This window comes from Littorina saxatilis, linkage group LG15, assembly GCF_037325665.1.
Source record: "Littorina saxatilis isolate snail1 linkage group LG15, US_GU_Lsax_2.0, whole genome shotgun sequence".
NCBI classification, from domain to species: Eukaryota; Metazoa; Mollusca; class Gastropoda; order Littorinimorpha; family Littorinidae; genus Littorina; species Littorina saxatilis.
Genome location: NC_090259.1, coordinates 21309730 through 21326856, shown reverse-complemented (window position 1 = coordinate 21326856; position 17127 = coordinate 21309730). Strand labels below are relative to the sequence as shown.

General features: G+C 41.1%; 1 protein-coding gene across 6 annotated transcripts in view; it reads left to right on the top strand.

Moving 5' to 3' along the window:
• LOC138948802 (golgin subfamily A member 4-like) overlaps positions 1-17127 on the top strand; it is a 97897-nt gene that overhangs the window by 5722 nt on the left and 75048 nt on the right. For 3 of the 6 annotated variants that reach the window (XM_070320419.1, XM_070320423.1, XM_070320420.1), the window contains exons 4-13: positions 2785-2892; positions 4000-4076; positions 4609-4732; positions 5177-5322; positions 6173-6329; positions 9266-9337; positions 11214-11309; positions 12381-12542; positions 14485-14577; positions 16177-16272. In XM_070320419.1, the coding sequence (XP_070176520.1) occupies positions 2785-2892; positions 4000-4076; positions 4609-4732; positions 5177-5322; positions 6173-6329; positions 9266-9337; positions 11214-11309; positions 12381-12542; positions 14485-14577; positions 16177-16272 (1131 nt within the window). Of the gene's footprint in view, positions 1-2784; positions 2893-3999; positions 4077-4608; positions 4733-5176; positions 5323-6172; positions 6330-9265; positions 9338-10564; positions 10586-11213; positions 11310-12380; positions 12543-14484; positions 14578-16176; positions 16273-17127 lie in introns of all 6 variants that reach the window. The other 3 variants (XM_070320421.1, XM_070320422.1, XM_070320424.1) reach the window with 3 other exon arrangements.

Below are 17127 nucleotides of genomic sequence, written 5' to 3'. Positions count from 1 at the left end.
AGGGAGAGGTAGTGTGTTCCATTGGCTAGGTGCTTGGAAAGAAAATGAGCGTTGATTGAACAGTATTGAGTGTTCAGGGAAGCAGTGTTCGCTGGCCTGCTCTGTCGTTGGATTGTTGCTTTAACCCAATGCCCCCTGAACCGCCCGGCATGGCCCGCCAGAAGTGCCCTATGAAATCCCTGAAACGCCCGGCATGGCCCGCTAAACACTAGGTCACCTACTTTCACTTTCGCTTTGAGCCTTACCCATAAGGCCTTGCGACCGGATGTGATTAATGCACTTCCTTCCGGCTGCTTCATTCTAGCGTTTGCAGAGTTTGAATCGATGCGATAGTGTGTTTGCTGTGAATTTTCAAAGTTTGAGATTTTTTTGGCTGACAAAATGGTGTTGAACGATGGTGTGGAAGTATGGTGTTCGATCATGGGGAACTCAGATGACGATTCTGACACGCCTTTCGAAGGTTTTCTACTTGAAGAGGTGAAAGGGGGATGGGTCTGACATCGATTTGGGTGTTGTTATTCGGGTGGATTTTTCTGGGAGTTTTCAACATATATTGGTAAATGAGGACTGAAGGCTGACACGTTGGATGTTTTTGAAGAACACTTGCTGGATTTTTTTTTTTAAACAACATTTATTACATTGGAAGTGGACAGAAAATACGTGCATATGAAACTATAGTGTATTCTCGAGTTATTCTGCCATCTTCTATATAAATGTGAGTACTCTATGATTTTATATGAATTGTTTTGTTTTGTATGTGTGCATGTTGTACGGAGTAGTTTCCCTTTGCTCAGGATTTAGAAGGCTGCCTGCCATTTTTTTGTCAGGGGGCATTGGGTTAAGGTTTTGTTTGTAACTCGAAAACTTAGAAGAGATTCATGAGTGATAAATTGAGGAGATAAATTTTAGAATTAAGTTTTGTGTTTTAAACAAACATTTATGAGTACACCTCATGCAAGTACCTTTGATCTCAGGTAGTTGTAATATGATAAAAGTAATTGTTTCATGGAAGTGTCCTGTGGTGGAATACTGATTTTATGTTTTAGTACATTTTGTGATGAAATTGGTGAAACATTGCTGTTCTGGTGTCTTCAGCTCTGGATAAAACCAGATGACAAATTCTGTGCCAATGAAGGTGCCTTTACTATTGTGGACTGCTTCAGTAGTTTTTGTTGTTAACTCTTTAGTCTATGCAGTTCTGCCACTGACAGCTTTGCCTTGAAGAGATCATCCATGTGTATTGTCTCGAAATATCATTGTCATAACTGGTTTTAATACTGACAGGTGGTGGTGTCTTGTGCTCATTTGGTTGAACTGCAAAGTTCTGATTGCTGTGCAAAACAATGACAGAGATCGTGTTTGAAGAGAACACAGACAGGAGTGATGGTTTGCGTTACAGAAAACATGATCTGTAGGTCGTCAAGAAAGTCAAACATGAATCTTGAATGTCTTCTCTGAAACCATGGTGTAGCCATAGAGAGGATGGTTGGGATGGTTCTGTAGTTTGTGCATCCTCATGACATGAGTTTGTGAACAAGAGTTCTGCTCTTTTTCGTAATCCTTCAAATTTCGATAAGAAGGATGGAAGGCAACATATTCCAGGTGTGTAATGAGAGAATGTGTCTGTGAGCACGTCCATTGGAGATGTGTATGGTTTAGTTGTTGACGTGTATTGTTCCTTTTAAAATGCTTAATGCAGATGATGTTGGGACCTTGTTAGTTCATCTTGTCCATTCAGAGGTTACAAATTTGCTAAATTGGTCATGTAAGTTTCTGCCATTTTTCCAAGTCTAGGCAAGTTCTTGCCATCACCTTTTTCCTGCTGTGAAAAACGTTTGGCACAGTGTTTGAGTCACTTGAGAAAAAGTGACTCTATGTAATCGGTCAGTGTTAGTCTGTCCGGCCGGCCGGCCGTCCGTAGACACCACCTTAACGTTGGACTTTTCTCGGAAACTATCAAAGCGATCGGGCTCATATTTTGTTTAGTCGTGACCTCCAATGACCTCTACACTTTAACGATGGTTTCGTTGACCTTTGACCTTTTTCAAGGTCACAGGTCAGCGTCAAAGGAAAAATTAGACATTTTATATCTTTGACAAAGTTCATCGGATGTGATTGAAACTTTGTAGGATTATTCTTTACATCAAAGTATTTACATCTGTAGCCTTTTACGAACGTTATCAGAAAAACAAGGGAGATAACTAGCCTTTTCTGTTCGGCAACACACAACTTAATGTTGGGCTTTTCTCGGAAACTATAAAAGTGACCGGGCTCAAATTTTATGTGAACGTGACTCATTGTGTTGTGAATAGCAATTTCTTCCTGTCCATCTGATGCCTCATATAATATTCAGAACTGCGAAAGTGACTCGATCAAGCGTTTGCTCTTCTTGTTAATTTTTTTTTAGCGATTTGAACGAAGTTTAGACATTTTGCCACTGCCAAAAGCAGCATTTCTCACATTTATAAACAGATGGAACTGTTTTGCTTCTCTGTTGGTTTGGTAGTATTTAAACACCCTGAATTCAGGTTGAAAATCTGTGTGTTCTAGTTATTGTCCAATAGGAACATAGCCATGGATGTTAAGTACAGTACTGGTTCTTGGTCTAATTTATTTTAGCGGCCATTGCACCAGTAGCTTCCTGTAGATTTAACAGGCAAGAACAAAGGCAAACTGTCATAGTACTCATGCACATAAAAAAAACGTGGAAGTTTCAGAACCTGAACGAAGAAGTTTGATTGACCTGCTGATTGATGGTTTGAATTGAAGGATTGTGTGTTGCAGCAAATCACAGACCTGAAGAAGGAAAATTTCAGCCTGAAGCTGCGCATCTATTTCCTGGAGGAGCGCATGCAGCAGAAGTATGGAGATGGGGAGGATGTCTTTAAAACAGTAAGTCTTATTATTGGCGTTGGAGATTTGAGTGAATTGCTTTTGTTGTTTTTGCTAAAGTAACTGATTTAAAACAAATAAAATAACAAGAGGCGAAGCCTTCAAGGCTCACGTAAGAAATCGACAAACAGTAACACAAACTCAATCACTCCGTCACACACACACACACACACACACACACACACACACACACACACACACACACACACACACACACACACACACACACACACACACACACAGAGAAAGAGCATAGGTGAAACTGTGCAAGAAAGCGAGACACTAGATCTAGATCTGTCTGTCTGCATGTAGCCTACTTACAAGGACACGACTGCCAACTAGTCTCGGCGCGCTCAAAATAATAACAGAGACATATATATGTCTCTGATAATAATGACCGAGACTGTCAGTACTTCCTTCGCGTGACGTCTAACCCTCTTACGTCATAATGTGACGTCAATGTAATGTGACGTCTTCAAATGTTAGAGTTTCTACCACAGACATACACACGCACAGACGCACGCACGCACGCACGCACAGACAGACAAAGTTACGATCGCATAGGCTACACTTACGTGAGCCAAAAATGATGGGCGCAGTGGCCTAGTGGGTAAGACATCAGCGCCTAGTGGGTAAGACATCAGCGTCCTAATCGGAAGGTTGTGAGTTCAAATCCATGCTGTGGCCACCTGGTGGGTTAAGGGTGGATATTTTTCCGATCGCCCTGGTCAACTTATGTGCAGACCTGCCAGTGCCTTATCCTCCTTCGTGTGTACACGCAAGCACAAGACAAAGTGCACACGGAAAAGATGTTTTAATCTATGTCAGAGTTCGGTGGGTTATAGAAAACACGAAAATACCCAGCATGCTTCCCCTGAAAGCGGTGTATGGCTGCCAGAATGGCGGGGTGAAAATGGTCATACACGTACAAACTCACTCATGCAAAAACATGAGTGAACGTGGGAGTTTCAGCCCGTGAATGAAGAAGAATTGATTTTGTTGTTGAAAAGAAGCAAGAGAAGCGCCTGTGCACAAATTAAGAATGGTTGTGACAACAGAGACAGGATGTAAACTGGACTAATTCTGCATACTTTTCTATTGTAACAGAATATTGAGCTCAAGGTGAACGTACAGAGCTTGAAGAAAGAGTTGGAGGATAAACAAGAGCTGCTTCGCAAAGCAAGGTAATGTGTGTGTGTGTTTGTGAGTGTGTATACATGTGTGTGTAAGTGTATTTATATGTACTATATCAGTACATTTGTATTGTAAATGGATGTATTAATATGTGTTTTTTCTTATCGCAGATGTCAAGTTTTGATTTTCCAGAAAATGAAACAGACCACCATGAAGTTTCATGTAGGAAAAGTCTGAGTTTAAGATAGATACATAGTTATGAAATATGTTGTGATATTGAAACAGATTACTGCATATTAAACAAATCAGCGTTCTTAGGTTCAGGACAATCTGTATGATCTTACACATATTTGTTTAGTTGCAAGAAGACATGTTTCCAGCTGATGTGTATGAAACAACAAAATGGCAGACACAGGCTAATCAGTTCAGAGACATCCTGCTTGCTGTCGCTCGAGCAGAATTTTTTTTTCCCTCTTTATCTTCACTGCGCTGGCTGCAAAATCCCTCAGCGGGGGTGTTTTCAGACAGGCTAGACACAGGTTGTCCCAGAGGTGTAATGTTGCTACATTTCTTCTTCCTCAGCCAAGCGATAAATACGCTGAGTTCCAACCAGGAGAGCGACATCGACAGCGTGCGCAAGTCTCTGGAGGAGCAGCATCACAAGTACACAGAGGAACTGCGTTCTGAACTGCACAAAGCTTTGCAGGTGTGTATAAGTCTGTTACTCTGGCGGTGTATGCTTGGGGGTGTTCGGAGGGAATAGGTGCAAAAGTGGTTCAAGTGTATGTGTTTTTTGCAGGGATGTTGTTAGAATTCGTTTTCTGAGTAGAAAATCCGCCGGGCTAGTAGAAACCGCCTGGCAACTCCCCCGGATGGCAAGTGAAAATTCTGGTCCAATGCAACACTTCTGGTTGTGTTATGTAGTTTCAGAGCGTTATAAACACTGCAGATGCAACAACTGTGGTATGTACCGGGCCAGCAAATGTTTGGCGGGCTAGTGACTTTCTTGAAGTTACTCGCCCGGCTGGCGAGTTTGAATTTTGAGAATTGACCATCACTGGTATTTATCTTCAATTCAGACTTTCATGTTACCAGTTATGAAAATGGCTAGGAGGATGACAGGTTGTACTGAGTGTTTACCTGTATTCAGGATGCGGAAGACGCCCATGACGAGATGGAGGCGAGCAGAGGGAAGATGCACCAGCTGGAGGCGCGACTCCAGGACCTGGAGCTGGAGCAACAACGCTCGCACATCAACACCAAGAAGCTCACCGATGATATCGAGATGAAGCAAAGGTGAGAGACTTAAGTCTAAACGCATAAAAAGAGACAACATCGGCCCTGAAAGTCCTATAAATGGTGTACTTGCGTTTAGCTAGTGATTAATAAAATGTACTAGCCAGAGAGCAAACTTTACTAGCCAAACCAACAATTTGTTTCGGCAACTGTACTCGCATTTGGCGAGTAGATGAACATTTCTACTCGCCATTTGCATGTTTCTACTCACCATGCCGAGTAAAATACTCGCCACGTTCAGGCCTGAACATTGGGGAAATACCTGGCTTAGTATCCAGGTTGTTGCTGTGGTATTGGGATGGATCCCCGGGTGGTCGATGAGGGTTTAATTTTCAGAGCCAACTACACTGGTTCTTCTCAATGCCTCAGCAGCCCTGGGACCCCAAACCTCAATCAAATGTCTCAGGGCTTGGAAAATATGATCGCATGGGATGTGGGGCAAAAGAAAAAGGCTGGGTAGAGTAGCTCCTTTACTATACACTGTCCCAGGGGTTGGCAGCTGCAACTTCTTGAGGATTACCAGAAACTGAGCCAAACTCCTTAAAAAAAACACCATAATTAACACTCTTTTAGCAAAAATTTTTTTAAGAGAACAACCCAGTCCAAACATTTTCCAAGCGATCTTTGCCCTGTCTGTATTCTCTCTCTCTCTCTCTCTCTCTCTCTCTCTCTCTCTCTCTCTCTCTCTCTCTCTCTCTCTCTCTCTCTCTCTCTCTCTCTCTCTCTCTCTCTCTCTCTCTCTCTCTCTCTCTCTCTCTCTCTCTCTCTCTCTCCTCTCTCCCCCCCCCCCCCCCCTGTCTCTCTCAGTTTTTAAACCTAATAATTGCAAAATATTCTACTGTGCTTGCAGGGAAATATCAGCGCTGCAGCTTGAGTCTGACAGCCAGGGCAGGAATCTTGAAGATCTGCAGCGCATGCTGCGAGAGTTGGAAGGAGAGAAAGATGCTGCGCAGCACAAGGTGCAGCAGATGCACAAAGACTTGCGGCGCAGAGGTCGCGATGTGGAGGTTAGTGTCTTTTTGTCTTAATGTGGTAGCGGCATGTTTAGATCTGTGAGAATTGGTTCGGTCTCCATCGTTGATTTTTTTGGGTTGGTTTTTCGTTGTTGAATGATTGAGAAATGATCCGGAAATGGTTGACTATTTTGATAATGATGGTTTGGACCCAAAATTCTAACCACACAAAAAGTTTGTGCCATAGTGTATATGAATTTATTATTTGAACATGTTCATGTTTGAGTTCAGATTCATTATTATGTATTTTATGCGAATGCGTTCATTATATAAATCCTGTACATGAGATTTATTTATCTCCCTAGCATAGATTGCTAGTGACTTTCCTTTGGAATGACCTTTGCCTGATTGATTGACCATTTCACTTCTTTATTATTCCATTATTCCAGTTTTGTTTTCTGTTGATTGTGATCACCTGAAAGCAACTGTGATTATTGCATGATCATCATGTAGCTCTCTTCTGCCTCTATCGTGTCTGTAGACCTCAGACTTCTTATTCTCTGTTCCCTTTCCTCTCCACATAGTCTTTGAATTCATCTCCTTCTTTTTAGAAATCATGTTCATGCACGCACCTGTTGCACACATAAATCTTTTCCATATTTCCATGGACTTGCTTCATGGTTTGCTCTTCAGTTCCCACCACTGCACACCTTCTTCGATCCCGCAAAGCATTGTACACAGGCACACACATACTGCCGGCATGAATGTCATGACTTTTAAGTCAGCAGTCCATTTTAGTCTTTCAATACTTTCAATACACCAGTTAACAGTTCCAGCGCTACACGGAAGAAAGAAGGAAACCCACTGGATACCTAAAGCGATTATGATTGGTCGAGACGTTTTCGTCGAGTAACTTTTGTGTCGTCTGCACGAAAAAGCATGGTTTTAGAGAAGGCGAATGAACGTGATGGTTCATTTCCATCAAAGTTCTAGCATAACCTTCAAGTTCAATCCATTTTAGTGGCATATACTCTTGCTCAATTATTGGTTGCAGTAATGTAGGTTAATGACTTCGGAAATGGGGGTCCCTTCTTCTTCTTCTTCTGCGTTCGTGGGCTGAAACTCCCACGTACACTCGTGGTTTTTGCACAAGTGGAATTTTACGTGTATGACCGTTTTTTACCCCGCCATTTAGGCAGCCATACGCCGTTTTCGGAGGAGGGGGTCCCAATTTTGGAAATCACTACAAAAGTGTACTTTCTTCAGCGAATCTACACGTTCAAATCAACCGGAAATTATCTTTAAATAGATTTATTCTCAAAAAACTTGAAAAAACAATCTGCACGAAATCCAAAATGGCCGCGGAACTGTTAATCACTGTATGTGCTCTTCCTCAATAGAAAACAAGTCGCGTAAGGCGAAAATACAATATTTAGTCAAGTAGCTGCCATTTTTCAGCAAGACCGTATACTCGTAGCATCGTCAGTCCACCGCTCATGGCAAAGGCAGTGAAATTGACAAGAAGAGCGGGGTAGTAGTTGCGCTAAGAAGGATAGCACGCTTTTCTGTACCTCTCTTTGTTTTAACTTTCTGAGCGTGTTTTTAATCCAAACATATCATATCTATATGTTTTTGGAATCAGGAACCGACAAGGAATAAGATGAAAGTGTTTTTAAATTGATTTGGACAATTTAATTTTGATAATAATTTTTATATATTTAATTTTCAGAGCTTGTTTTTAATCCGAATATAACATATTTATATGTTTTTGGAATCAGCAAATGATGGAGAATAAGATAAACGTAAATTGGGATCGTTTTATAAATGTTTATTTTTTTTTACAATTTTCCGATTTTTAATGACCAAAGTCATTAATTAATTTTTAAGCCACCAAGCTGAAATGCAATACCGAACCCCGGGCTTCGTCGAAGATTACTTGACCAAAATTTGAACCAATTTGGTTGAAAAATGAGGGCGTGACAGTGCCGCCTCAACTTTCACGAAAAGCCGGATATGACGTCATCAAAGACATTTATCAAAAAAATGAAAAAAACGTATGGGGATATCATACCCAGGAACTTTCATGTCAAATTTCATAAAGATCGGTCCAGTAGTTTGGTCTGAATCGCTCTACACGCACGCACACACACACACACACACATACACACACACACACACACATACACCACGACCCTCGTCTCGATTCCCCCCTCGATGTTAAAATATCTAGTCATAACTTGACTAAATATAACAAGAGGCGAAGCCATCAAGGCTCACGTAAGAAATCGACAAACAGTAACACAAACTCAATCACTCCGTCACACATACACACACACACACACACACACACAGTAAGCATAGGTGAAACTGTGCAAGAAAGCGAGACCCTGGATCTGCCAACTAGTCTCGGCCCGCTCACAATAACAATGACCGAGACTTTCAGTAATTCCTTTGCGTGACGTCTAACCCTCTTACGTCATAATGTGACGTCTTCAAATAGTTTCTATCACACACGTCAAACACTTTTGACCGAGACGTAATCTTCTTATGCGAGCTTTATCCATAGACTCGGAAATGTTAAAGTTTCTATCACACACACACACACACACGCACGCACGCACGCACGCACGCACAGACAGACAAAGTTTATCATCGCATAGGCTACACTTACGTGAGCCAAAAACCAAACAAACACAAATCCAAACAGTAATCTCCTTCTCCCCTCCCCAACCCATCCAAGCACCTCATCTCAACTCCCCCATTCCTTCACCTACGCCTGCGTATGCACACACACACTCGCACACTTTCTCTCTCATTATCTTTCTGAAGCTGTGAAGACTTTGCGTTGAACTTGAAGCATGGTCAAGTCTCTCGCAGACACAATCCATTGGGATTTTATTCCGTGATTCATTCCTTTCCTCTGAATCTGATGCATGTTGTATTGTGATGTGCATTCGTTCCTGCATGACTGTTGCTGTTGCATGCTGCAGCAACTGTCCGAGGCCCTCAAAGATTCCTCCTTCATCGACGGACAGTCCTTCCTGGCCCCCACCCATCGGCAGGTTGGTAGTGGTTGGGTCTGGGATGAGTACCACTGTTGTTGTTGTTGTTGTTGTTGTTACTGTGGGTTGGTGTTGAGGGGGTGGGGGGAGAGAAGAGAGGGTTATGTGTGTTTGTTGTTATTTAAAGGATGAGATTGGTAACAGTGAGTGTGTGATGTATTATATTTCTGTGTGTGAGGAGTAGATTTACAATGAATGATATAATCTTTTTTTGACTCACATGCGAAGCAAAAGTGAGTCTATGTACTCACCCGAGTCGTCCGTCCGTCCGTCCGGACGTCCGGAAAACTTTAACGTTGGATATTTCTTGGACACTATTCAGTCTATCAGTACCAAATTTGGCAAGATGGTGTATGATGACAAGGCGCCGAAAAACATACATAGCATCTTGACCTTGCTTCAAGGTCAAGGTCGCAGGGGCCATAAATGTTGTCTAAAAAACAGCTATTTTTCACATTTTTCCCATTTTCTCTGAAGTTTTTGAGATTGAATACCTCACCTATATATGATATATAGGGCAAAGTAAGCCCCATATTTTGATACCAGTTTGGTTTACCTTGCTTCAAGGTCAAGGTCACAGGAGCTCTTCAAAGTTGGATTGTATACATATTTTGAAGTGACCTTGACCCTGAACTATGGAAGATAACTGTTTCAAACTTAAAAATTATGTGGGGCACATGTTATGCTTTCATCATGAGACACATTTGGTCACATATGATCAAGGTCAAGGTCACTTTGACCCTTATGAAATGTGACCAAAATAAGGTAGTGAACCACTAAAAGTGACCATAATTATCTCATGGTAGAAAGAGCCAATAAGCACCATTGTACTTCCTATGTCTTGAATTAACAGCTTTGTGTTGCATGACCTTGGATGACCTTGACCTTGGGTCAAGGTCACATGTATTTTGGTAGGAAAAATGTGTAAAGCAGTTCTTAGTGTATGATGTCATTGCTAGGTTTAGTTATTTGACAAGCATGTGAGTCGTATGGGCTTTGCCCTTCTTGTTTTGTTTTTGTTATCATACAAACAATTAGGATAGAATGAATGAAAATTCTGATTCTTTGTGTTGTGATAATTAACACAACATTTTGTAGGTCCATGTTCAGCTTGCACAACAGGCACATCTGAGCATGTTTATTAAGATTGTTTGACACATATTTAGAATCTTAGTTCTTACACATTTTGGCGAGATACGTTGTGGAAAGGTAACTTTTCTATTTCAGGATAGCACCTCACTAGAGAAGGTATACCCATACCCTCCTGTGGTTTTAATCACTTGAAATCTTGGTTGTTAATTCAGCTTCAAGCTTTAGTTGATTGTTAATTATGATTTAATGCATCTTGCATGTTTCAAGGGAATGAACTTTAGGATGACAGTTTGTTTGTTGGCTTTTTGTTCCAAACCGTAGAATGGGTTCTGTGCAATACTTGCTATTGTAATATTATTTAGTTTTGTTTTCTTTGCATAAATGAGTTCATTTTTGCCCATGATGTTTTCTGCGGAATATGTTTTATTAATGTGTGTGTGTGTGTGTGTGTGTGTGTGAAAGATTAATGTTTGAATTGTATGCTAGATTCAGTTCACAAATGCGTAGTGTTTATTCGCTGAACTTTTCAAGCTTGAAAACAGAAACATTAGTAGGCCGGAGTCAAATGGTATTTCTCGACATCCACAATTTGTGTTTCATGGATCCATTTATTATTATGACTTTTCATTTCTTGCAGTTTTTGGTGCAAATGTTTTTGATGTTTTGTTTTTAGTGAATCAGTCACTGGCTTGTCTTAAGTAGGAAACTGTTTCTGTGAATCAGATATGGAGAGTAATATTGTGCGCTGATAACATGGTTAATTGTTTTTTGTCATGATTAACAGGATGAGGTTGATGACCAGAGGGATGATCTTCAGCGTCTGCAGGCCAAGGTTGCTGAGCTGGAAGAGAGACTGAAAGATAAAGAGGATATGATAGGGGTAAGTTGTTTGTGTTAATGTGTGTGTGTGTGTGTGTTCTGTCACTTTGTATAGATAATGCCATTTTGCTGTGAGTGAAAGGATCAAAATAAAAAAACAAGAAAGATAGGTTGTTGGAACGTTTGTTATTGACAAAACAATACATTCACAAATATATTTAAAATATATATATAAGAAATATAAGAAAATTTTAAAAGGATCAAAGTTATTTGACATTTCCATGGTGGGACTGCCGAGTAAAGTAAAGTGAAGAGAAGCTTTATTGTGTAGACCATAGTTTGTTGCGGCACAGAATATTGGTCTATAGTAATATTTACAAGTAAAAGATCAGAGGAAATAATGGATCTGTGAATTAAGTAAAGTCTTCAAATGGAGATAAATGTACAGATTATTGTAAGAAAAATAGGTTTAAAACAATGCCTTCAAGAGGAGAACTCTCAAATCAGACAGTTTTAAACAAAAGGTGTCAATGTGTATACAATGAAACCCCCCTTTTAAGACACCCTAATTTAAGACTCCCTCCTTTTTAAGACCTTGTTTTCTCTGTCTTTCTGTTCATAACCTCTGTCAAATTCCCCCCATTGAAGACTCCCTCCTTTTTAAGACCTTGTTTTCTCTGTCTCTCTGTTCATAACCTCTGTAAAATTCCCCCCATTGAAGACTCCCTCCTTTTTAAGACCTTGTTTTCTCTGTCTTTCTGTTCATAACCTCTGTCAAATTCCCCCCATTGAAGACTCCCTCCTTTTTAAGACCTTGTTTTCTCTGTCTCTCTGTTCATAACCTCTGTCAAATTCCCCCCATTGAAGACTCCCTCCTTTTTGAGACCTTGTTTTCTCTGTCTCTCTGTTCATAACCTCTGTCAAATTACTCCCATTGAAGACTCCCTCCTTTTTGAGACCTTGTTTTCTCTGTCTCTCTGTTCATAACCTCTGTCAAATTCCCCCCATTGAAGACTCCCTCCTGTTTAAGACCCGATTTTCTCCGATTTTTGGAGGTCCTAAAAGGGGGGTTGCGCTGTCTGTATCACAAAACCAGAAGGTGTCAATACCTTGAACATAACGTGTGTGACAGAAACTGGAGGAAAGCCTGAAGGAAAAAGAGAAGGCGCTGAAGGAAGCCAATAACCGCCTGCTGCAGCTGACCACAGAACTGGAGGAGGAGAAAAAGCTGGGCAACCGTCGCGACAAAACCATCCAAGGTCTTGTCGCCGTCGCTCACAAGAAGGACAAGGAGGTAAGGGCACGGTAGCTCAGTTGGTAGAGCACTGGACTTGTGATCCTAGGGTCGCAGGTTCGAATCCGGGCCGGGGCGGACACGGGTCAACTTTATGTGCAGACTCTATCGATGTTCCAGCCCTGTGTCACCACTGTGGCACATAAAAGACCTGTTATTCTGCCATAAGTGCGGGTGGCTGATTACACCTAAACACAATCATAAACCTGGGTAGCGTGACTCTGTTTGTTGCTGCTAGCTTTCCAATGGGAGGAAGCGACCCAAATTTTCCAGCATTGGGACAATAAAGTAATGAAAATGAAAATGAAAAAATGAAAATTGTTTATAAAAGACATGAGATACAAAATCATCACGCGAATTAACTTATCCTTACCATCCTGATAAAGTCAGCGCCTGTCTGATGAAATTTTGATATGGATTTTACCTGAACTGGTTGCTGTTGTTTTCTTTTTGTTTGTTTGTTTGTTTGTTTGCTTAACGCCCAGCCGACCACGAAGGGCCATATCAGGGTGGTGCTGCTTTGACATATAACGTGCGCCACACACAAGACAGAAGTCGCAGCACAGGCTTCGTGTCTCACCCAGTCACATTATTCTGACACCGGACCAACCAGTCCTAGCACTAACCCCATAATGCCAGACGCCAGGCGGAGCAGCCACTAGATTGCCAATGTTAAAGTCTTAGGTATGACCCGGCCGGGGTTCGAACCCATGACCTCCCGATCACGGGGCGGACGCCTTACCACTAGGCCAACCGTGTCGGTTTTTCTTTTTGTTGAGACATAAGATAATCTATTGTCCTTACAATCAAACATTGGATGGAAAAGTGTGGTTTGTCTGCTCTGAAACAACCAAACAACATATGCATCCAAAAGCATTATTAAAAAAATCTTCACAGTTTTCCTCTGGCAAAAGATGCATTAAAAAGTCATTTAGAACGAAAAACTGCTACATTTTTCACAAATGTATTCACCGTAGTAAACAGTCAGCCTGTCAATTGTGGATTTATGGGTGGCCGGTTTTAGTACAGTGGAACCTCTCCCATAAGAACCCTCTACAATAATACCTATTGTTTCAAAGATTTTCTTCAGAGCTACTAAATTTACCTCGGTTTGAAGATCCCCTTTCTATTTTTAAGACTTACATTTCTCAGATTTTAGGTTTTAAAACAGAGGTAACGCTGTAGTGCAATATATGTTTGAGTGTTGATTTAATTTGATGTAACTGTTCGAGTTTGTATGTTAAAGAGCAAAACTTTAGATGGATAGGTGTGTGTGTTTGTTTTAAATATGTTGATAACATGGCTGACTTCTTATTTGTTGCAAACCTTAAACTTGTTTAGGTGATTGACAAGAGGCTTCTTCTTCTTCTTCTGCGTTCGTGGGCTGAAACTCCCACGTACACTCGTGGTTTTTTTTGCACGAGTGGAATTTTACGTGTTTGACCGTTTTTTACCCCGCCATTTAGGCAGCCATACGCCGTTTTTGGAGGAAGCATGGTGGGTAAAGTTTCGTGTTTCTATAACCCACCGAACTCTGACATGGATTACAGGATCTTTTTCGTGCGCACTTGGTCTTGTGCTTGCGTGTACACACAGGGGTGTTCGGACACCGAGGAGAGGCTGCACACAAAGTTGACTCTGAGAAATAAATCTCTCGCCGAACGTGGGGACGAACTCACGCTGACAGCGGCCAACTGGATACAAATCCAGCGCGCTACCGACTGAGCTACATCCCCGCCCTCGACAAGAGGCTGATGTGCTGGAAGTTTGACAGAAAATATTCAGCACACAAAAAAAGAAGAAAAGTTAAAGAGAAGCCTCAATAGACGAGCATTTGACATTGACATTGTGCTGTCATTGTCTTGGGGAGAAAAGATCTTTTTCCTTGATGGGACTCTTCACTACAATTTCCAACATGACAAGAGCTGTGTTTGTTTTGTAGGTTACACATGTGAAGTCCAGATTGTCCAAAAGCGAGACAGCCTTGAAGACTGCACGCGCAGAGTTGCATGAAGCGGAGATGGCAAACCATCAGGTAAAAAAGATGCTACCTGTAGTATTCGTACCTGTGTGCATGTATCAGTTTGATTTATTTGTTGTGTTTTTTTTTGGTGCCTGTTTGAATTTGACAATTATTTGTTGTGTGAATTACGCTATTGATTTGTGGATGTTTGAGTGGTTCTGTCCTGAGTTAGTACTTAACCGTTTGTGGTTAACATTTGTATGAGCGGTATCGAATAATATTCTCTAGTCCCTAATAGGCAAAGTACCTGTGGGACATGAAGCATCATTTATTAATTGATTGATTTGTACGAGTCTGTTTTGAGTTTAGAGTGCTTCCATTACATTAATATTGTGTACCTGATGTGCAGTTTCTGTTTTTGTTGGTTTAAAGTCTGGTCTTCAAATAGATCTTTTTGTGTTCAGCACACAACATATAAATGTTTGAAGGTGGGAATATAACCTGTGTTTGAGGACTATGGTGTTCACATGAAAACAAAACTTTAAAATTGTTATAAACATTAGTTGATTAGTAAGTGGGATCAGGAAATGTACACACGTTACCCAAGTTTAACTTACAGTGGAACCCCCCTTTAACAACCTTCAAAAATATGAGAAAATCGGGTCTTAAAATGGAGGGAGTCTTAAAATGGAGGAGGGAGTCTTAAAATGGAGGGAGTCTTAAAAAGGAGGAGGGAGTCTTAAAAAGGAGGAGGGAGTCTTAAAAAGGAGGGAGTCTTAAAAAGGAGGAGGGAGTCTTAAAAAGGAGGAGGGAGTCTTAAAAAGGAGGAGGGAGTCTTAAAATGGAAGGAGTCTTAAAGGAGGGAGTCTTAAAATGGAGGAGGGGGTCTTAAAATGGAGGAGGGAGTCTTAAAATGGTGGGAGTCTTAAAAAGGAGGGAGTCTTAAAAAGGAGGAGGGAGTCTTAAAAAGGAGGAGGGGGTCTTAAAAAGGAGGAGGGAGTCTTAAAAAGGAGGGAGTCTTAAAAGGGAGGAGGGAGTCTTAAAGGAGGGAGTCTTAAAGGAGGGAGTCTTAAAGGAGGGAGTCTTACAATGGAGGGAGTCTTACAATGGAAGGAGTCTTAAAAAGTAGGAGGGAGTCTTAAAAAGGAGGAGGGAGTCTTAAAAAGGAGGGAGTCTTAAAAAGGAGGAGGGAGTCTTAAAAAGGAGGGAGTCTTAAAAAGGAGGAGGGAGTCTTAAAAAGAGGGAGTCTTAAAATGGAGGGAGTCATAAAAAGGAGGAGTGAGTCTTAAAATGGAGGGAGTCTTAAAAAGGAGGAGGGAGTCTTAAAATGGAGGGAGTCTTAAAGGAGGGAGTCTTAAAATGGAGGGAGTCTTAAAATGGAGGTAAATTTACAGAGGTTATGAACAAAACCTCTCAGCTCAGAAAGGGTCTTAAAAAAAGAGGAAGTCTTAAATTGGGGGGTCTTAAAAGGGGGGGTTCCTCTGTACAGCACCTGATACGTGCTCAGGTTATTTTATATTGTTTTTGTTCCCTCCTGTTGTTTGCTTGATTAACAAAGTATATGGCATTTGAGTTTTCAAGTGATTATGTTTGGTTATGCTTGCCAAATTTGAGTTTACGCATGTGTATTCAAAGTGTTGTGTTGCGGTTGTGCTGTGGCATGATGTGTAGGACCAACCTCAAAGCCTTCAAGATCAACTCCAGGAGAGCGAAGACAGCAACCGTCGACTAAAAAGTCAGCTAGAGGAGGCTAATGCTGAGGTTGAGGTAATACGGGGTAGCGACACCCATATTTTATTGTGCCTTAAACTGTTGTCTCAAAACTAACAAGAATAAATTGAATTGATCATATTTGTATCGTATTCTTCTTAAAGTTATTGGGATTACAGGTCTGTCGTATCACTCTGGCTATGGTTTAACTCATTGTCTCCCAGGTAGGGATATATCCGTACCCACTCATATGGCTCTATCTGACCAGGTACGGATATCAGACTGTTAGCTTCAGTCGCTTCCTGTAACGTCCATCTAACACCTGCATTCCAGCGTGTTGATACACAGTTACTACAATTCTGAGTGACCTGCTGCAGCACAGGTGGTCTCGGGTAAAAAAAAAACGTGGTCAACATAGGTGGGGTAAAAAGTGTTAACTTGTATTATCTATCTTGGCTTCACTTTTATTATTTGTTGCCATTTACAGTATTGACAAGGCTTATTATTAGAGTGCTATTGAATACTGTTTTTCTTCTCTTGCACTGATTTGACTTATTCAAATCTTGAGGAGTCTCAGATAATAATTGAATCTTCTCTTATTACTTGGATTTCAAATGTGATTTTTATTGTAATGCTTGTTATTCTTGATGTTGTCTTATATTCGTGTGGATGTTTTTCTTCGTGTGTTTGCTGTCTTTTTGGTGTGTACTAGTCTTTGCTTGTGTGTATATGTGTGTGTGTGTGTGTGTGTGTGTGTTGTGTGTGTTGTGTGTGTGTGTGTGGTGTGTGTGTGTGTGTTGTTTGTGTGTGTGTGTGTGTTGTGTGTGTGTGTGTGTTGTGTTGTGTGTGTGTTGTGTTGTGTGTGTGTGTGTGTGTGTGTGTGTGTGTGTGTGTGTGTGTGTGTTGTGTGTG